Genomic DNA, 19,669 nt, shown 5'->3' on the forward strand with positions numbered 1-19,669 from the left:
ATATTAAACTCAACTTTGTAGTTGAGAATAGTTTTATAACAAGAAGAGGGAAAAGCAACATGTTAGTTAGCATCAATATTAGCCTGTCTAGACTTGGGAACTGCAGCATTTGCTGAGCCTCTGTGACTTGGGTGTACACTCTGGCCTTCTAGACAGAGGCTGAATGCAGCCAAGTTCAAGACTCCAGCTGAAGGTAAGGAATTGTTTTTACTTGGCCTATGGTTAGGGTTTCTTCTCCCTAGCATGAGAAATCCATAGTAGGGGGGAAGGTGGGAGGGGGGAGGGTCGTGTCCCAGGGGGTAGGTGGGAGGTGGGGAGAGTTGTGTCCTGAAGAGAGAAAGGAATATGAGAAAAAAACAAGTCCCCTAAAAGTAAGACTCGTGACAGGTCACAGTGTGGCTGTGGCCTGGTGCCAACAAGTTCCAAGTGCGTGGGTTCAAAGCCCTGACTCCCACTGCTGTCTGGGGAGCTAGGCTCTCTTCAGTACAATGAATGGCCTTTTCCCCCACTGTGGAGTCTTGGAGACAGTTCATAACAAATGGAGGCAAACTGAGCTAAATAATACCAACAGTTTTTATCCTCTGAAGTATAAAGAAAAGAGATTATAGGAAGAGCAGTTTGTTATCTCAAGATAAACCTTTGCTGTAATCTTTTCAAAAAGAAATCGAGTCAACTTGATTTTGTAAATGGCTCTTTTTTAATAATATGCCTCTACAACTCAGGAGCTCAAGTTCGAGGCTCACCTTGCCTAACAATCCAGTGGTGGTCAATGGTGAGAACCCAGCAGACAGAGCTGAGGCAGGAGGGTAAGAGGAAAGTCAGTCTTGTTGGGATTCTGTAAACCCCACCCCTCAGTTACCTAGCAACAGCCAGGTATACCCCACCCCTCCATTACCCAGCTGTAGCCAGGTATGCTCCGCCTCAGTGACCTGACACTATAAAAGGAGCTGCTTGACCCTTGCTCTTGTGCTCTTGCAGCCTTGCTCTCCCACCCCTACCCCTCTCTCTGCCTCTACCACCCTCTTAACTCTCCCATGACCTGAATAAACTCTATTCTGTACTATACCGTTGTGTGACTGGTCCCTCAAAGGGAAGGGATTCCCAACATGGGCCCCTCAGAGGCATCTCCCTTGCCCTCAGGCCTCGCTGTACCTCCATGGGCCATATGCCCCCCACTCTCTTCATCCTTCCCCTAACAAGTCTGCACTACGTGGAAGGAACTTGAGGCATACAAGCAGTTGTTTACTTTTGGAAGATGCGACTCCCTCACTATATGTGTCCGTCATATGCAGTCAGCAGTTCCTGTGATCCCAGATGTGCTGAGTTTTCTATTTTTCTGCTTCTATTTTTTTTTAAATACAGTTCTAAGCAGAGGAAAGGTTCTGAGAGAATGTGACCTGTGCGGCTTAGTGCTGGCTTCTAGGTTGGAACCTTTTATGTTAGATCTCAACTCTACCTCTGCTTTTTAAGGTTCATTTACTTAAAACATTTTTTAAGTTTTATGTATGTAAGGGTTTCATTTGCATGCATGTATGTGCACCACATGCATTCCTGGTACCCACAGAAGCCAGAAAAGGTCATTGGATCCCCTAGAACTGAAATTACAAGCAGTTGTGAGCTGCCATGTGGGTGCTGGAAACTGAACCCTGATCCTCAGAGCTCATAACCACTGAGCCACTCTTTCAGTTCCCATCTCTACCCTTCTTTGTGTTCTTTGGCTGTGTGAAGTGGAGCTGCCCCACAGCTGATGGGGCCCCTTTATCCATCTAGGAGTTTGGAGAAGCTTCTCACCTCTCTGTTGAGCACCTCCCTCAGATGTCATTTAGATTCAGAAATCCCCTTGTGTGCTGGAGGCTTTCCCCTGCAGTGCACAATGGGGTGGTGGGGGAGTTAGGAGCCAGGGCTCTAGACTGGAGAAAAGCTACAGGTGGTAGTCTAGCCTAGTGGGACCCCGCGGCTGGAACTGTGTCCTCAGGAAGGACAGTATAGAAGAACTCCAGCCTGGGAGTCAAAGGTTGCAGTGCTTTGCCATCGACAGAGCATGTCCCTTCTCTCTTCCTCAGTTTCCCTGTAAAATGAGGGGGAAGAAAGCCTCTAACATAGCTTATGGCTCTGGAGCCTGTGACCCATCTGCCTTTGCTACAGTGGCTTTGCATATGACCAACAAGTCTTCTGAGGGATTGGAAACAACCTGGATGAGTGGCAGGCTTTGGAGAAAGATAACAGAAACAGCTCTCATTTCCCCTTGTAGTGTTTATTTGATTTCTAGTCTGGAACAGAAGAAAAGTGTCGTGCACCTTGACTGGAAATGCGTGGGCAGCCCAGAGAAGCAGGCTTGTGATCTGAGGACTGCAGACAGTTGTCTGTAAGCAGTGAGCCCGAAACCCTCCTCAGCTATGTGCTTATATTTCCCCAGTCCTTCTGTGCATCTTTTCTCACCAGAATTGGGCTACCTTGAGTGCTGGCTGCCGGCCAAAGACGGCGTACATCCTACCTTCCCTTTGGTGCTGCAAATCTGGGTCACCCTTTTGACATTCCTGAACTCTTGTTTACAAATTCCTGCCCCCTGCTGGAGAGCTGCCTGGCCTTAGCCTTTAAAGAGCCTGTGGTAATTGACATGGCAGGAGATAAGTTTACATTGAAATGGCAGCAGCTGGTGCTGAGAGATTGGAGAAGCTCAGGGTTAGGGCCTCTGCCTAGGAGACCAAAACAACCCCCCAGAAAGAAAAGGTGGATTAGTGAGTCAGGGAACCAGAGCAGGGAAAGTTTCTGGGCGGCTGGCGATTGTGTCCAGACTGTCTTCAGTCACAAGAATAATTTATTTCTGAGAGCCCGGTTGTGGCAGCAGGTGGAATAACAGGAAGGAGACGTTTAGTTGGGTTTAGCCATGTGCTGACCAATGGAATCACTTCATAGGTCTTAAATGTTAACCTGCTCGACCAGATCTCTTAAGGGATGCTTCTCTGTAGCCTTTAGTCTGTGGGATACACTTCCCATTCTGATTGATAACCTGCACTACTACTCAGTGTGCTGTGAGTTTCCGGAGCCTAAAGCCACCCAGACGGCTTGTAGACTGGGTGAAGGGAATGGCTTCTAGAAGAGTCTCAACAAATATATATTGTAAAATTATTAATTAATTTGAACTCAAAGTTAGCTGGCACAGTGAAGCATATCCATCTAGGCAGGAGGATGCTTGGGTCAAGTTCACTCTCTCCTTCCCTCCCTTCCTCCCCCTCCCCTTTCTTCTCTGCCTTCCTTGCTTCCTCTCCCTCCCCACCTCCATCCACTTTTCTTCTTTCCCTCCCTCTCTTGACTGGGGTTAGACTGGGTCTTGGCCATCTAGACAAACACTTTACCATCCAACTACATCTCTAACCCTCTTTTGTTTCTGTTTCAGAAATTTGTTAATTTAAATTTAATTTTTTTTAATTGGCATACAAAACAGCAGGTATACAATGTTTTCACACATCCTTGGTTTTGATTGGCCTGGCCCTTCCCCCATCTCTCTACCTCCCTTCCCACACTGCCCTTCCACCATTAGAGCATGTGCACTGTCTTTCCCTCACCTCTCCTCTATGGCCTGCTCCTGCCCATTCTATTATAGGACTCTACCCACACTCTCCCAAGTGAAGGCAGTTGTACAAAAGTTAGAAGCTAGGGTCTGCACACAACAGAGAACAGGCATTATTTGCTTTTCTAGGTCTGGGCTACCTTGTTACTATATTTCCAGTTCCATTCATGATGTTACATGTTATCCCAGCACTCCAAGGCTAAGTGGGGGAAGACTGCAAGTTTGAAGCCACCCTAAGGTATGCCTGGCCATAGGGAATGGCACCAATAGGAGTTATGGCCGAGTTGGAGTAGGTACAGCTTTGTTGGAGGAAGCATGCCACTAGGATGGCTTTGAGGTTTCAAAACCTCAAGCCAGGCCCTGTGTCATTCTCTTCCTGATGCCTGGCTCTCAGCTGCTTCTCCAGCACCCTGTTGCCATGTTCCCCACTATGATGACAATGGACTGAACCTCTGAAACTGTCAGCCAGCCCCAATTAAGTGCTTTCCTTTATAAGAATTGTCATCGTCATGGTGTCTCTTCACAGCAATAAACGTGGATAAAACAGAAGTTGGCACCAGAGAGCCGAGTAAGGTCTGACCACACTTCTTGTTGATGAAATATAGACTAAGCAGGGGTTTAATGACCTGGACCAGGAGGAGCATGGAAGAGCTGAGAGCAATGCAGATTATGATATTCAGATATTGTAGATATTCAGAGAAGAATATTTTGGTAAAGAATGTGGCTACTTTCTGTCCTTGTCCAAAAGATTGGTCTGGGGCTAAATTGAAGAATTTTGTATTAATGGCATTGGCAGAAGAGATTTCAAGGTGACCTAGTAGTAACTGTGTTTCGTGGTTTTTAGTGGTCACTCATGTAGATTTATAAGGAAAAGGGCAGGCTGATCGAGGAAAGATCAAGTGTATGGTGTGAGGAGAAAAGCACCAGGAAGTGTAAAGAAAAGCTTGATGATAAAAGGAAGAAAGGGCTTGGTGACCACCACCGGGCAAGACCCCACCCTGCTAAGCTTCCAACTTGTGAAAAGGAATTGAAGAAAAGCTTAAGCAGTGAAGGAAACCATCAACAACAGAAAGCTGGCAACAATGTGTCTGAATGAGGGACCACGGCTCAGCCACACCAACCTGCTTAACTTAGCAGCTTTGGCCACATGGTTCTGGCTTTAAAATCAAGGATATAAATATAAATGTGTGTGTGTGTGTGTGTGTGTGTGTGTGTGTGTGTGTGTGTATGATTGTAGAATTCGCCTCCCCACATAAGAAAAGCTACGAAGTCTAGGTATGTGTCAGGGTCCCAGAGAAGCCATTGAGCAAAGCTGTGAAGGTGAAGTTTGGATTGCCTTGGAGCTCTCAAGGTGTTGGAAATGCTAAAACCATGGGACTGCTAGGAAGAGCTAGAGACCAGGTATAGAACCATCCCAAGAGAGAAAAGTGTGTTGTAGTCAACAAACACGAAAGGAGTTGGAGATCTGAAGATCACTTTGACATCACACATGGAGATGACAAGTTTGGAGTTTTCCCAGCTGGTTTTAGGTCTTGCTTTGGTCCGATATTTCTTGGCTGTGCCCCTTTTCCTCCCCTTTGGAATGGAGTATGTATTCTGAGGCCCCCTCTTCGAGCACTGCCTTCCACGTTCTTAGCTGATCCTGTATCTACACTCTTCCCACATTAACACTGACTCACACTCAACTTTGCCTCTCCATCCTTCTATTCCTTCCTACTAACTTCCTAGGAAATTAATACCCAGGTACATGTGTGTGTGTAGGCATGTGTACATGTATGTATGGGGGGACATGTGCATTATTAGATGCCAATCATATATACAGGTGGTCCACAGGAATCAGTATGAGCTGGTAGAGTTCACGCCTTGTTTTTCTTGTTACCATACCCTGCTGTGTAAGTTCTTAGGCCAGATCTCAAGAGATAGATGGCAATTCATGCACACGCACTCTCATGGGACTTGAGGATGTAGCCTAGTGACAGGGCTCTTGCACGACATTCCAAAAGGCCTTGGGTTCACCCTGGGGTCAGAGGTTTATAATATGTTGGAACTTCTTGACTTTCTAAGGTGATCAGTCTTGGCTTCAACATGGAGACAGAAGACCATATCTTGTGCCCACAGGATCTGGCATAAATATAGTTGTTCAACACACGCCAAACAATTACCCAACTGGTGAAAGGGAGAGCAGGCAAATCCTTCAAAATTGTCTTAAAGGAGACTGTAGGCCAAGTGAGTCGTCCATCCAGACAGAAAAGACAGTTTGAAGTAGACAGCCACAGGGCTCCTGGGGGTCTGGTGGGAGCCAGAGAGGAGGAGGGAGTGGTTCCCAATTTGTGAGGCAGATGATGCTCTAGGGTGCCCTGTGCCATCGCCTTGCTAGTTGTTATACGGTGTGATGTTTATTTAGTCCCAGACAAATTTCCTCTCATGCTACAATGTCAGCTCCAGCAAAAGCACTAGGGACCAGGACTCCACCAGCCTCAGATCTGGCTTTGGTTTTAAATTAGCCCTTGTTTTATCTGGCTAACCAGACCAGATCTGCTATCAGTGAGACCTGCTGTGTAGTCCTTTTGGGTGCTCATCCTTAGTGTTTTTGGGTTTTTTTTTTTTCTCTTTAGGAGTCTTGGACTCTCAACAGTGAGTAATCTGAATATCAGCTTTAAACCAAAACAGAATGACACTCTTTCAACCTCAGATGCAAGATTTTGACAGCTGGGAGGAAGAATAGTTCTGTTTCTCAAATAAGAAGATTCATGTTGAGATGGATTTAAAAAAACAAGCAAATACCAACCAAACCAAACCAAAAACTGTCAGGTTGAGCATGGAACCCAGAGATCTCCTTTTTATCTGACCTGCTGTAGTGGTACTTTCTGGGGTACCCGCTCATCCTCTGTGCTTCCTGCAACTGCCCACCCACACTATGAGCAGCTACATATCTGCATTGATGGGGAGAAATGGGGGGTTTTCATAAGTAAGTTTTCCTAGGAACATTCTCTGAGATCTTTGGCTCCTCAAGGGGCTACTTTCAGGTTCTGCTCTGTCTGGCCTCGGGGAAGAAGCCTGCCAAAGGGAATTCACCATCAACAGAGCTACACACTGAGGAGGCTGCTGTGGGTGGCCCGCTAGCCAGCTGCAAATCACCTCTGTATCCCCAAAAGATATTCACTGGTACTTACTGTGTGCGTACATCATCCACGGGCACCTAATTAGGACAAAATCACTGCTCACCCTTTCCACTGGTCCAAGGAATCTTACATCTAGACCAAAGGACTTGAGAGACCGTTGGTGGATCTGGCCTTAACTCTCGAGTACAAATTAAGACTAGAATTATCCCACAGAGATGGCTTGTGGTTTCAGAAAGGAGGACGGGGATTGTCTGGGACTGGGCTTTGGGGAATTTGGAGAAAAATACACGTACCATATAACAGGAGGGCTATAAGGTGACCCGCAGGCTACAGGCCCCGGGAACCTCATTCCATGCACCACCTAGGCCACAGCTGCCAGTCCCAGCTCCTGGGAGAACAGGGAGGCCAGAGGCAGCCTTTCTCTTTAAGATCCTCCTCAAATGATCTGACAGTTAGGTCTTCTTTTCTAGTGTCACCTCCCTTCCCGCGATTCTCCTCCATTGTCCCTCCTCTCTGCTGCTCCTGCCCCTGCTCCTCGCCACCTCCCCTCGCAGCTGAGTAAGGCTCCTGCAGCTGTGCCGGTGACAGGCCAGTCACAGATGCCAGCCACCAAGTTCTGCACCGTCGGGCCACTCTGAAGAAGAGCGGATCCAAGAAGAAAGCGGAGACGCGAAATGCAGTACTTCTTGTTTAGCGGGAGTAGCGCCCACCACTTCCACCCTGCCAGTCCAGGCCGCCGACCTGGGTAAGGTCCCCTTCTGCAATGCCAAGGAAGAAGTCCGTGCGGGGTTCGAGTGATGGGCGGGGCGCCGGTGGCCGGGAGCAGCAGGACACGCGAGGGGAGGGGCTGAGCTTCGTATGGAGGAACTTGGTGCTGATGAGCCCGCTGCACTTAGGGACTGTATACTCTCTGGTGCTGGTCCCTAAGGCCAAGATGTTCACTCTGCTATGGGGTAAGTATCGCCAGCGACCGTCGCACCAGAGGCACAGTGCTGGGGCGGGATGGGCGCTGGAGGACGCTGCTCTGCTCCATCTGCGCAGAGCGCCCCGCTGTCCCTGGAGCGCCCACCCCCAAAGTGTGCAGTTCTCCAGCCTTCGGTCCGGGCAGGTATTTCTGCCTAAGGAACTTGCAATTTCTACTCGCCCCCCACTCCTCAGTTGACTGATGGAAAGTCAAGGCACCCGTTGTCCCCTGCGCAGTTACCCCTAGGTTGCCACAGATGCCGTATTTGACTCGCAGAGGAGAGGCTAAAAACGGAGACGAGGGATCTGGTTTTTATGAGCGAGGTATAATCTGCTTGTGAGAAGACCTGGGGTTCCATCTTATGCCCTTCAGCTTCTAGGTCTCTTGAATCATGGTCCTTAAGACAAGAAAAGGAGAAGAAGGCTGCCCGAGGTGGGTGGGAGTTTGGGGGGGCGGGGCTCCATCACAGGCTTGAGTCTTGAAGTTTGCTCACCAGATGGAAGAAAGAAACTAGCTCCCTTTCTGCTTCCCCAATGCCCACCTCTCCCCAACCCCCATTCCGCGCCTGCTGCATGGTCTTTTATGCCTAGTTATAGGCAACCACTCCTCCATAGTTTCTCCATGAAGGAAGGAGCCCATAGCTTGGAGTGTGGCAACTCAGAGTCCTCTCCCGGCCTTTCTGTTCGCCAGTTGTAAATGCACTGTGGCTGTACCATCCTTCCGGAACATCCCGCCCTCAGAGATGGGAGCTCTCTGTTGACTCCCTTCTGGCCAGGAACTTCGTCTCTGCCCTGTAAACTGATCTGTGATCATCTAGCAGGCTTTTCTGGCCCAAAGACTGGATTCGGCTTGTCAGTTACCCAGAGACAAAAGACAGACATGGACAGGTTGGGCCGGGATTCTGAAGAGGTAATCAGATCCCTAAAGTCCTGTTAGCTCCGGTTTGAGATCTCTGAGGAGCCAGCCAAGAGAAACACAGCCTACTTTTATTTCCAGAGGGAGAAAGAGAAAAGCAAGTGCAAAGGCTGCTTCCCAGGGATTGGTTTTGGACATAAACACAGCTATCTTTCTAGATGGCCTCTAGGGTCACTGAGAGCTAAGCTGACCCGCGAAGGGCTGCAGACCTGACCCTTGGCAACAAGCAACAATCTAGAGTGTTGGTAGCTCCCAGGGGAAAGAAATGCTTTGTGTTGAGAGGTGTTGAAACAGGCCTGGGTCTTTAGGAATCTCTAAGGCCTTTAAGGCCTCCCCTGAACTCCAGATATCCTGTTACCTCATCCTCACCCCTTGCAATGCACCCCCACTTCAGTCCCTGTCTTTGTTAAGTCTTGTAATTCTCCTTTCTCTTGGCCTCTCAGTGACAACAGTGTATGATGTTAACCATTGCTCAGTGGATTCATTCCCACGACTGGCTCCATTGGGCTCCCGGTTTCCCCACTCAACTTCAGATTCTAGGCTGCTTGTTCACTGAACCCCAGAGCCCTAAGAACTTTGGCATGACTCTTAATAGCTGCAGAGTTTGGGGAGTACTCTGTGAGAAGTGAGAATATTATCTTACCCGCCTGGAGCTCCGTGGGGCCCACAGGCTCCAAGCAGTACAGCTGCTGGGTCCCAGGACACCAGCACTTGGCCAGGAACTACACAAAGGAGTCCTCTTTCCCGGGTTTGCCGAGTGGCCTCTGCCTTTTCCAGACTCTTCTTATCTCGGAGATGGAATTTGTCCTGAAAGACCTTTACCTATAGTTGATGCAGAGAGATTGACACACAGAAGCTGGGTCTTCCCTCTGTGAGTAAGACTGTGAGGCTCCATTCTTGTCCCTCTTTGAGCTCTCCATGGGCTCTGAGCTCTGAAACTCAATATTCTCTTTTCATTGCTCTCTATAAAACCAAAAAGAGCAGCCAGTGATGGGCATTGTCATTTGAAGACTCATGCCTGTGACTCAGACATATTCCAAGCAATGGACTTTCTATATGAGTAAGTGAACCAATCAGGTTCTAGCAGAGCCTGGCCCTGGTGATAGCCAGACTCACTCAGTAGCCAAGGGTAGAGAGACTGCTGACTCAGAGTCACTTTGAGTGAAAGACACATGCATCTCCCAGGTTGGAGTCATTTCCCACTGTTTCCCTCAGAGGTTCAGTCCAGGTAAATGTTTGTCCCAACAGGCTGCTCATCCACTTGGAAACCTGAGTTGCCAAGGGAACAGGCTCAGGTCATTTGCTGCTTGTCATTCTTCACCCCAAGTGAGGACGTCACAGAAAATAGGAGCAGCCATTCAGTACACCCCTAGAAGGGTGAACACATCCACCCGGGTGCATAATATTGTGAAGCTACTGGCGTGGTCGTGGATGTCAAGTAGTTCATTATAGCCCCCTACGCTGTAGACACTCTTATCTCCCCAGTGTTCCATGTTTCACTCAGGCAAGACAAGTTGTTTTCCCTTGCTGAGCCTCCATTCATTCTCTCTCTCCCCCTCTCCCTCTCTCTCTCTGAGGCAGAGTTTCTCTATGTAGTCCTGGCTGTCCTGGAACTTACCTTGCTGGTCTTGAGCTCAGAGAAATCTGCCTGCCTCTGACCCCCAAGTACGAGGATTAATGGCATCTGCTGTCTCCATTTTCTGAGCAAGTGAGGTGTCGATGTACTTGCTTTCCCTAGGGTTAGGTTATGGGTTTCTCATGATCCCCCCCCAAACAACAGTCCCCACACAAACAACTGTGGAGAAATGGCTACCTAAAAATGAGCCCACAAGAGTATCACTTTGAGCTTGCTCCCTTGTTCTCTTCCCCCTTTGTCCTTTCTCTCCCCATTCCATTCCCAACTCTCTCTTCAAGTGCTTATGGCCAGCGTCTCTCTCTCTCTCTCTCTCTCTCTCTCTCTCTCTCTCCTCTCTCTCTCTCTCTCTCCTCTCTCCCTCTCTCCTATCTCTCCTCTCTCTCCTCCCTTGCTCTCTCTCTCCTCTCTCCCCCTTCTCTCTCTTCCTCTCTCTCCCTCTCTCCCCCTCTCTCTATCCCCCCTCTCTCCTCTCTTTCCCCCCTCTCTCTTCCTCTCTCTCTCTCTCTCCTCTCTCTCTCCCTCCCTCTCTCCTCCCCCCTCCCCCCTCTCCTCTCTCTCCTCCCCCCTCTCTCACCCCCTCTCTCTCCCTCTCTCCTCCCCTTCTCTCTCCTCCCCTCTTCTCTCTCTCTCCTCCCCCCTCTCTAACCCCCCCTCTCTCCCTCTCTCTCTCTCTCTCCTCTCCCTCTCTCCCTCTCTCCCTCTCTCCCTCTTCTCTCTCTCTCTCTCTCTCTCCCCCCTCTCACCCCCTCTCCTCTCTCTCCTCCCCCCTCTCCCCCATCTCTCTCTGCTCTACTACCCTCTTAACTCCCCTCCACATACCCTGAATAAATTCTATTTTATACTTAAAAAAAAGAGCACCACTTTGAGCCTCCTCCTAAGAGGCAGATAGGTAATGCATTGAATCTCTGGATATCACAGTATCAAAGGAAAGTCCTGGGGCTACTCCCAGGGATCTGAGCAAAGACAATTTGTCTTCTTAAAATTTGATGGATTACTTCCAGGCACTTGGCTATTGACTGCAAAAACTGGCAGGAACTTTTCTGGCTAAATGTCAGTCACCTAGTCATGCCCCATGGAGACACAGTGATTCTGTTTTCACGTTTTAGTATGTGGATGTATACTTTGAGCATGTGTGTGTGTGTGTGTGTGTGTGTGTGTGTGTGTGTGTGTGTGTGTGTGTGTGTGTGTGTGTGTGTGTGCCATGACAGAAAAATGGAGGTCAGAGGCAACGAGCAGGGGCCAATTGTCTTTTTCCAACATGTGAGTTCTTGGTATTGAACTCAGGTTTTCAGGCTTGGCAGCAAGTGCCTTTACCTCTGGGCCATTTCACCCACTCCAGCATAATGTTTTGTTCATCAGAGCTACCGAGCATGCAGTGCAGTACCAAACATGCAGTGCAGTACCAAGCGTGCAGTGCAGTACCAAGCGTGCAGTGCAGTACCAAGCGTGCAGTGCAGTACCAAGCGTGTAGTGCAGTACCAAGCGTGCGGTGCAGTACCAAGCGTGCGGTGCAGTACCAAGCGTGCGGTGCAGTACCAAGCCCTCATTTTTCTCACTGGCACCTGCCTTTTACTGTGCCTCACAGCACACGTAGCCACTGTAAAGGCAGATGCAGGAGTCCCTGGTGCCCCTTTATGCTTGAAGAAGCGGTTATCTGAGTGTCTGGCTGAGCTTGTGGCAGGGAAGCTGAGGATTGTGGTAGACAAACAGGGCAGAGGGGAGAGGCGTCTGGACCGGCTGACGCCACAGGCCATCTCCGAGAATTACTTCAAGATGAGCAAGCTGCACTCGGAACTTGGGGCCCATTGTCTTTGTTGGCTTGTGCTTTTTTTTCCACTGAGTTCCTCAGGTAGTGGAAGAGCCCCCCAAGCACCTGAAACGTGGATCTCTGTCTTCCCAGCAGGTTTTCTCGGGCAAGCAAGGCTTAGTGAACAGGCACAAAGAATCCATATCATCTCTGAATCCGTATCAGCTGCACGGCCTTGAACAAATTTACATCCTGTGTTTTCTCGCCTGTAAGAACGAGTATGTTAATACCACTATCTCATGAAAACTATGAAGATAAAGTAAGTCAGATGATTTATTTAGATCATGCATCAGATCCACAGCACCGTGCCTGGCTCTTGGTTGGCATTAACTACGTGGTCGTTAGTATTGTTGGACCCGATGCTGGCTGCTTTCCTTTAGTAAAAACATGAACGGCTTCTCTGCGCATGATCAATGCTCAGCGCAGGGGCCTCACTTGTTTTGGCTTTGGAAATAAAGGCTCCTTTTCAAATTTTCCTAAAAGGGATGGACACAACCCCTCTGTACCCCCTCCTTTCCTCAAAGTCTTCTCTTTCCCACCATCCTCTGCTTTCCTTTCTCCAAGTGATCACCAGCTCCGGAAGTGGAGAGTTATGCTTGAGTGACAGGTCACCTGGCAGCCTTTGGACTAGTGAGCACAGACAGTACTAGTTGCTGTAGAAACAGGGCGGGATGATTTCTTTGGATCCCGCAGGCTCTCAGCTTTGATCTGACTCCCCGATTCATCACTTAAGAAAAACCTTTAGGGCTCGGTTAAATCGTTGGCTACGATAGGGAAAGCAGGAACCACACCTCTCTGCCAGTCCCAGACTGTTATAGCAGCTCCTGCATTTTTAATAGAGGCAAGGATAGAAGGCAGCAGGATTTCAGCAGAACCAGAGGTGAGAGTGTGCATTTCTGTCGGGTGAGTAGTCTCAGGAAGTATAGATATAGATTGAGGTTGACCTTATTAACTTAAAGAAGAACTTGATGAAGGCCACGGAAGACCACTCTATAATGAAGACACAAACGTTGCTCAGAGGAAGCAGGGTGGGAATCCCACCTTACCCCTTAGTTAGTTCAGCGCTAAACTTTCCTATCTAAAATCATGAACCTTGGTTTCTTTGTCTCAGGAAAAACAAACCAACCAGAGCAATAATACCGCATTGACTGTGGGGCATATGTCAAAGTACCTGCCAAGGACAGCCCCTCAATCCTAGCTACTATTTTTACCTCCAGAGAAATGGGGACTGGGGAGAGGGGACTTTGAGTAATTGTAAACAAATGAAAGACACAGACTTTACATTTTTAAATTCAAATATTTGGGTACAGCTGCGCTGTAACAGTTGCTTGGAAAAGTCAGTGATACCATCGGACAGAAGGTGACAGACACAGATGTGTTTTATTTTTGGTTTTGTTTTGTTTTAAAGGATCTACAAGAGAAAGTATGTCCTATGACATTTTCCTCCTGCATTTATCCTGACATTCTGTTTTCCCTACCTCTCAGTCCCACCGCCCTATTCCACTGCAAAGATGTAGTCCTGCGGTTAAGCGTATGTGCTTCAAGCATGCATGTAATGCGAGCGCTTGGCGTGGAAACAGGAGGATTGTAAGTTCGAAGCCAGCTTGGGCTATAGAGTGACCTGTAGACCTGACTTAACTACATACAAACCCTGTTTTGAAAACAAAGAGTATGAATTTGGAAGGCAGAGGGTCTGGGCCTGGAAGTCTGCCCAGGAAATGTAGCTTGGGCCCAAAACGCCTCCTTCCCCTCCTTAGGGTCTCCAGCTACACCATGGGACGGGTACTGGAACCACAAGAACCAGGCTGTGGCTGACTGGAAATAAAGCTGGGCCTGCTGTTCCTTCGTTCCCATGGAACACCCCGTCTTCTGGGGCCACACATGCAGTCCTTCCCTCCACATAGCTGGGGTCAGGGCTTTCTCTGGAGGGTGAGGTTTGCAGCTAGCCCCCACTCCCACCCCCACGGGGCAAGGGGAACCCTCCGCATGTGAGAGCAAGAGCAGTTGTCTTCGATATTATTTCCCTGGGCAATCAATCACTAGGCAGCAGCTGCCCACTCTCCAAAATACATGAATGTGTGAAGAGGTAGCAAGAGAGAACCTCGAATGCAGAGCTACTGATTCATCTGCTTTCCTTTCTACCCCAGTAGCTGCCTATCAGGATCACAGCCATAGCGTTAAAGGTTTTTTTTGGAGTGTGTCCTGTATCCTACCCGCTGCACGGGAATCTCCCAGCATGATGCTTGTGTTTCTATCCACTCTTCGTTAGGTGTCGCTGAGGCACAACCAGCCGCAGAAACAGCATTTAATATTTAGTAATGAGGTATGGTGCACATGCCTATAACCCCAGCACCTGGGAGAGTGTCAACAGGAGGATTGCTGTGAGTTGAGGGCTGTCTTGAGCTACACAGTGCAATTCAGTCTTTAAAAACAAAACAAAACAAAACAAAGCCCAAATCAATATATATCAATATATTGAGAAACCCTTAAGGGCTTTTACAGTTCTACACCTTCCTTACAGCTTCCCCCTCCCACTGAGGGTCTTACAGCTCCCCCCTCCCACTGAGGGTCTTACAGCTTCCCCTCTTCCACTGAGGGTCTTACAGCTCCCCCCTCCCACTGAGGGTCTTACAGCTCCCCTCTCCCACTGAGGGCTTTTGTGGTCCCACACCCTTCAGGAAGGAGTGCTTCAACCTTATCTGGGAAGCCCCTGAAATGTAGAGCAAGGACCCGGGCACCAAGCAGCACTTCTTCCCAGGGAGAAGTGTCTTATCTGGGTGCCCTTCCCCTCCACCCCCCATCACTAATTGAGAGAATGCCTTACAGCTGGATCTCATGGAGGCATTTCCTCAACTGAGGTTCCTTTCTCTGTGATAACTCCAGCTTGTGTCAAGCTGACACACAAAACCCACCAGTATGTTGAGAGGGGCCGTGTAAGCAGACTTTCATCCTTGCCCACAGAAGCTTTGGGTGAAGTGGGGAGGTCAGTTAGGACTCAGTGTAATGGAGCAAGAACAGAAAGGGGGCCCAGGGACAGCTAGAGGAGGAAAATGTGTGATCACGTTCCCCTATGTGACGGGGCGACATCAAGTCACATTTGAAAAGGTGAGTGAGAGTCCTGAGGTAGAAAGTGAGGGAAAAGGCTTCATCCAAGCATTTGTAAGGCACATGTTAACCATGGAATTCACAGCTTCGGGAAAGGTAGTGGCTGAAGATGCCCACAAGCACTTGTGTGCTTCTGTGTACCAGGCGAGTCACCAAGTGCCTTCTGGACTGTGACTAAGTCCACCCAGTGACAACAGTATTTGGGATCTTAACTTCAGTCTGAACAAGACTTTGAAACTAAAGGTATTTTGCTGACAGTCCATTGGGGGAAACGTCACTTGAATAGCACAATCTGACCTGAACTACGTTTTCTATTTATTCTGATTGTTGTGGTATATATAAAATAAGGTTCTGTTGCTACAGGTCCCGAGGTCTCACTCCTCGGGAGCTGCTTCAGTGAGGAGCCGGGCACCCACTAGGCAGTTAGTTACCAAGCCTGGAATCCACACATCTCATTCCTTGGCCCCTGCACGTTCTCACTGCACACTCCAGCTGCCTCTCAGCCGTTGCTTTCACACACTGTCTTCCGAAGCGTGGTAAAAACACGACTCAGCAATCAATAACTTATCAAACAGATTTATATGTTAAATTCTCAGTCCACAATACATCCAAACAATACATTCACTGCCAATTAATAAAGGTATAAACTGCCCACCTAGACAAGATAAAACCAATCTAGTTCACCTTGATCTGAACCATCCTCCTCTGCCACCTCCATCTTGAATCTCCAGCTTCTCCTTCTCTCCTGTCTGACTAAAACCTTTGTCTCCACCCCACTCTCTACTGTCCAATCATGTATCATCTTGACCTAACAGTGTCAGCCCTCACCTGCATGTGAACATCAACCTACATCTGATTTCATATCAAAGACCTGGCACATTCTCACGCGTTCAGTGCTGGTGCATTTCTGCAGGATTACCTTTCTCTGGTCTGAGCATTTCTGAATGTTGAAGCACACCAGGCTCCTGGGCATCTCTCATGGTAGAAACCGGTGCGAGGGAAAGTGAGTGGGGCTTCTAAAGACCGCAGAGCCAGGAACGGTCAGTCAGAGTTTGCACAGGAACTTCTGTGCCTGGGGTTAGGTATCCTGAAGTGACACTCTCCCACGAGCTCTGATGTCCCTCAAAGGAGTTACTGGGGCCATTGATGCATAAGTAACTCTGGAATGCCTGAGCCCTGATGACTCCCATCACTGTTGTCTTGGTGACAGTAAGGATATGGGTACCACTTTCCCCACGTGGCCTGTGTGGGGATAGAGGCCCAGGTACCCTCTCTCAGCTATTCTGTTTCAGGAAGTGAAGAACTTGAGCCTTTCTGTCTTCGTGTTTCCTTGATTTAAAAATAACAAAAAAAGCAAGCTGGACCCCTGAAGCTCTGTCTATCTAGCCTCTATTCTTATCAGATCTTCTTCTGATCCCTGTCTCCTGCTCAGAAAAACCCTTCAGTCTCTGAGAAGATGTTTTTGAAAAGAATTCTGGAGTTTTATAGGTCAAAGCCAGAGCCAGCCTTATGTACCAGCAGGGAGTGAGCAGCCAGGGGCAAAGTTATTTTTAAGGGCATTGGCTTTATCAAGCCCTCAGATTATCCTCAGCAGCTGTCGCAGCATCTGAGCAGGACTTCTGGACTGGGTTCCGCTTCAGTCATTTTACAAGCACCGGGAAACCACATACAGGGTCCTGTATCTGTTGGCAGGTTTCTTCTGTCAGTATCTGAGCAGAACCTTGGACTTTAAAACAATTAATTGTGCTGTTCTAGAGGAAATCAATGTTAAACCTTCCGGTTCTTCCTGAAAGGACAAAAAAGAAATGAATATTCCTCTGTTATCCCTTGGTAATCTACCATCAATATCAGCATTATCATGCTTTAAGAGACAGGGACCACCCTCCCCAAGCTCCCCAGAGCTTCCAGGGACTAAACCACTAACCAAAGAGCACAGATGGAGGGATCCACGGTTCCAGCTGCACATGTAGCAGAGGACGGCATTGTCTGGCATCAGTGGGAGGGGAGGCCCTTGGTCCTGTAGGGGCTCAATGCTTCTGCACTGGGGGATGAGACAGGAGGGGGTGGGTGGGAGAGCACCCTCATAGAAGCAGAGGGAGGGGGATGAGATAGGGTGTTTTTGGAGGGGGGAGTGGGAAGGGGAACAAACATTTAGAATGTAAATAAATAAAATAACCAATAAAAAAAATGAAATAAATAGCAACCTTAGGTCAGGATAAGATGAAGAAAAATTTGGGAGCTTCTGAGTTCCTTATGTGATGGGTTTTTACAGAGTCCCCCAAGTGAGTGACTCTCTTACATTGTGGGATAATGTAAAGACAAGAAGGTATAAGCTTAGGCAGTACTTGGGATCAAACCCAGGCCCCTGCACATGCAAAGTGTTCGCTCTACCTCTGAGCTACCATTCCAGGCGTGGGTTACCCGAGACAAGGCTCTGTGTCAGGCTTTGGATATATTTATGAAGCACAGGCTGGCCTTGGACTCACATTCTTCCCACCTCTGCATCCTGAGGGCTGGGATTCAGGCAGGAGCTATCACGTCCCGCTTACTTCTTTCATCTCTTGCTTTATTCATGATTGCACGGCGGTGCCACTGTCGTGTGTGGAGGAGTACGGGTATTCTGAGAAGCGTTTCCTGCCTCTGTTCCACTCTGCCTATCACGGAGATCAGATGAGCAGAACCTCCCCCGCCCCAAGGACTTGGTATAGTTAATGATGAGGGCAAATGTGTTTATTATCTTCTAGCTCTGCAGGTTAAATCAGTGCCTCCCACCTTAGGCTTCTTTCAGGAGCTGCTAGCAGTGATCATGTTTTCTTGTCTGTTTCAGGCCCTGTCTATGGCCTCATCTTTCATCTTCAAAGCCTGCAGCAGTATGTTGAATCCTCGTAGGACCTGAAGCTGTTTGAACTTTAATGTTAATTCCACTTCCCCAAGAAGGGTTGCTCAGTCACTAATCTTGAGGTGACTTCATCTGAACCTTCCCATTTTAATTAGTAAAATAAAGGAAAGCCAGTGACTGGCGGGGGCGAGGGAGGTGGAGAGAAAGGAAGTCTGAGTGGTCAGGGGACGAGGGGGAGGTCGTCGAAACATGGAGATTCACAAAGATCAGCTAGACCCAGGCGGGATTGATTGGTGTTAAATAGCGATGAACATTAAGGATTTTATAGGTATAATATCTCATATAGAAGGGCAGTTTGTATCTTTGTCTATTTGATGCAATTTTGTTGTGTAGAGGGCTTGTGGATTGAGAGTTGAATATATAAACCTGTATGAAAAGCTATCGGGCTGTAGAGTTGTATTTATGTGGGATTTTGGGGGTAGAGAAACACCCTGGGACAAAGGTGGAAAACAGGCAGTAGTAAATCACCAGATAGGGGAGTTGTGCAGATAAGTTGGGCCGTGGTGGACAAGTTGGGCCTGAGGAGTGAGACCTCATGGCCAATAAAGAGATAAACCTTTATTATTTTTTAATATTTACTGCAACACCTCACACCAATTTCCTCCTCAGCTTCTCTCCACTTCTAAGGGTCCTTGTGATTCTGATGAGGATTCTCCTTTGCCCTGTAATGTAATGGTCACAGACACCAAGAACTAAGATGTGAACATTTTTGAGGTTGTTCTGCCTAACATACCCAGGCACCAAAGGAAGGGGAGCTGCCTTTGGTCCTCTAGTTACTGTAGGTGCTGTTTGGATAGAAGTGCTCAGCTATGTGCAGCTCACTTTGAAGAAGCCTGTCTTCGTCATGGGGACATGGAAGGGCCATCAAGCTTTCTAGTTCTATGACATCCTTTCTAGAGGGGTGACTTGGACAGTTCACTGCTGTGTCCCATGAACCACATATGCAGCTCTTCTAGGACCATTCAAAGGACATCTGATGGCATCACAGTTTGGACATCCCCCTTCAGTCTGGAGGCAGTATGAGATCTTGAAGATGTCAGATGAGCATTTTATTTGGGTTGGAAATGAGGAGATATTCATGGCCCTGCCCAAAATGCAGAATGCATCCTCCCTTCTGCACATCCCATACAACTGGGTATTGCAGTGTGTGAACCTGGGTAGAAGACGGGACAGCTAATAATGACAATACACATAATTACACAATAGTTAATGACAATAATGACATAATTCAGCACCTGCTAAATTATGTAAGAAGGTCCAGTGTGGGAGGGGGAGGTCCTGCTCACTTGGCTCATGATCACTTGTAAATGACAGTAAGGCATTAGGTTTAAGGTCTTTCAGGAAAATATGTCACAAGGGTGAGGTTTGGCTTGGTGACAAGAACTCATTAGCTAATTGCATAGGTTTGGGGCTTCTGTTTATTTTGTTTCATATAGTGCTGGGAAAACATTCTTTTTGGTGGCCATGGGGAGTCATGACTTTGTCAGAAGTCCCGGGGCTGAGAATGTGGAATACAGGAAGTGGGCACCCAGCTTTATAATTAAAAGTGAAAATATGATAACCTTTAACAGTTAACAAGGATTCCAATGGCCTGAGCCCAGCTCTGTGGTAGTATGCTTAGAAAATGAGGATAAAACAGATAATAAAAAA

At 48.1% G+C, this 19,669-nt stretch overlaps 1 protein-coding gene across 1 annotated transcript in view; it reads left to right on the top strand.

Moving 5' to 3' along the window:
• Nucleotides 1–7,456: 7,456 nt before the first annotated feature.
• Nucleotides 7,457–19,669, top strand: part of SCD5 (stearoyl-CoA desaturase 5) — a gene marked incomplete at both ends in the record, with an annotated part of 121,487 nt that continues 109,274 nt past the window's right edge. Inside the window, 1 exon segment of the mRNA XM_080925525.1 lies at nucleotides 7,457–7,646. Coding sequence (XP_080781651.1) covers nucleotides 7,457–7,646 — 190 coding nt within the window.

Source organism: Micromys minutus (assembly GCF_963924665.1).
Source record: "Micromys minutus genome assembly, chromosome: 11".
NCBI lineage: Eukaryota > Metazoa > Chordata > Mammalia > Rodentia > Muridae > Micromys > Micromys minutus.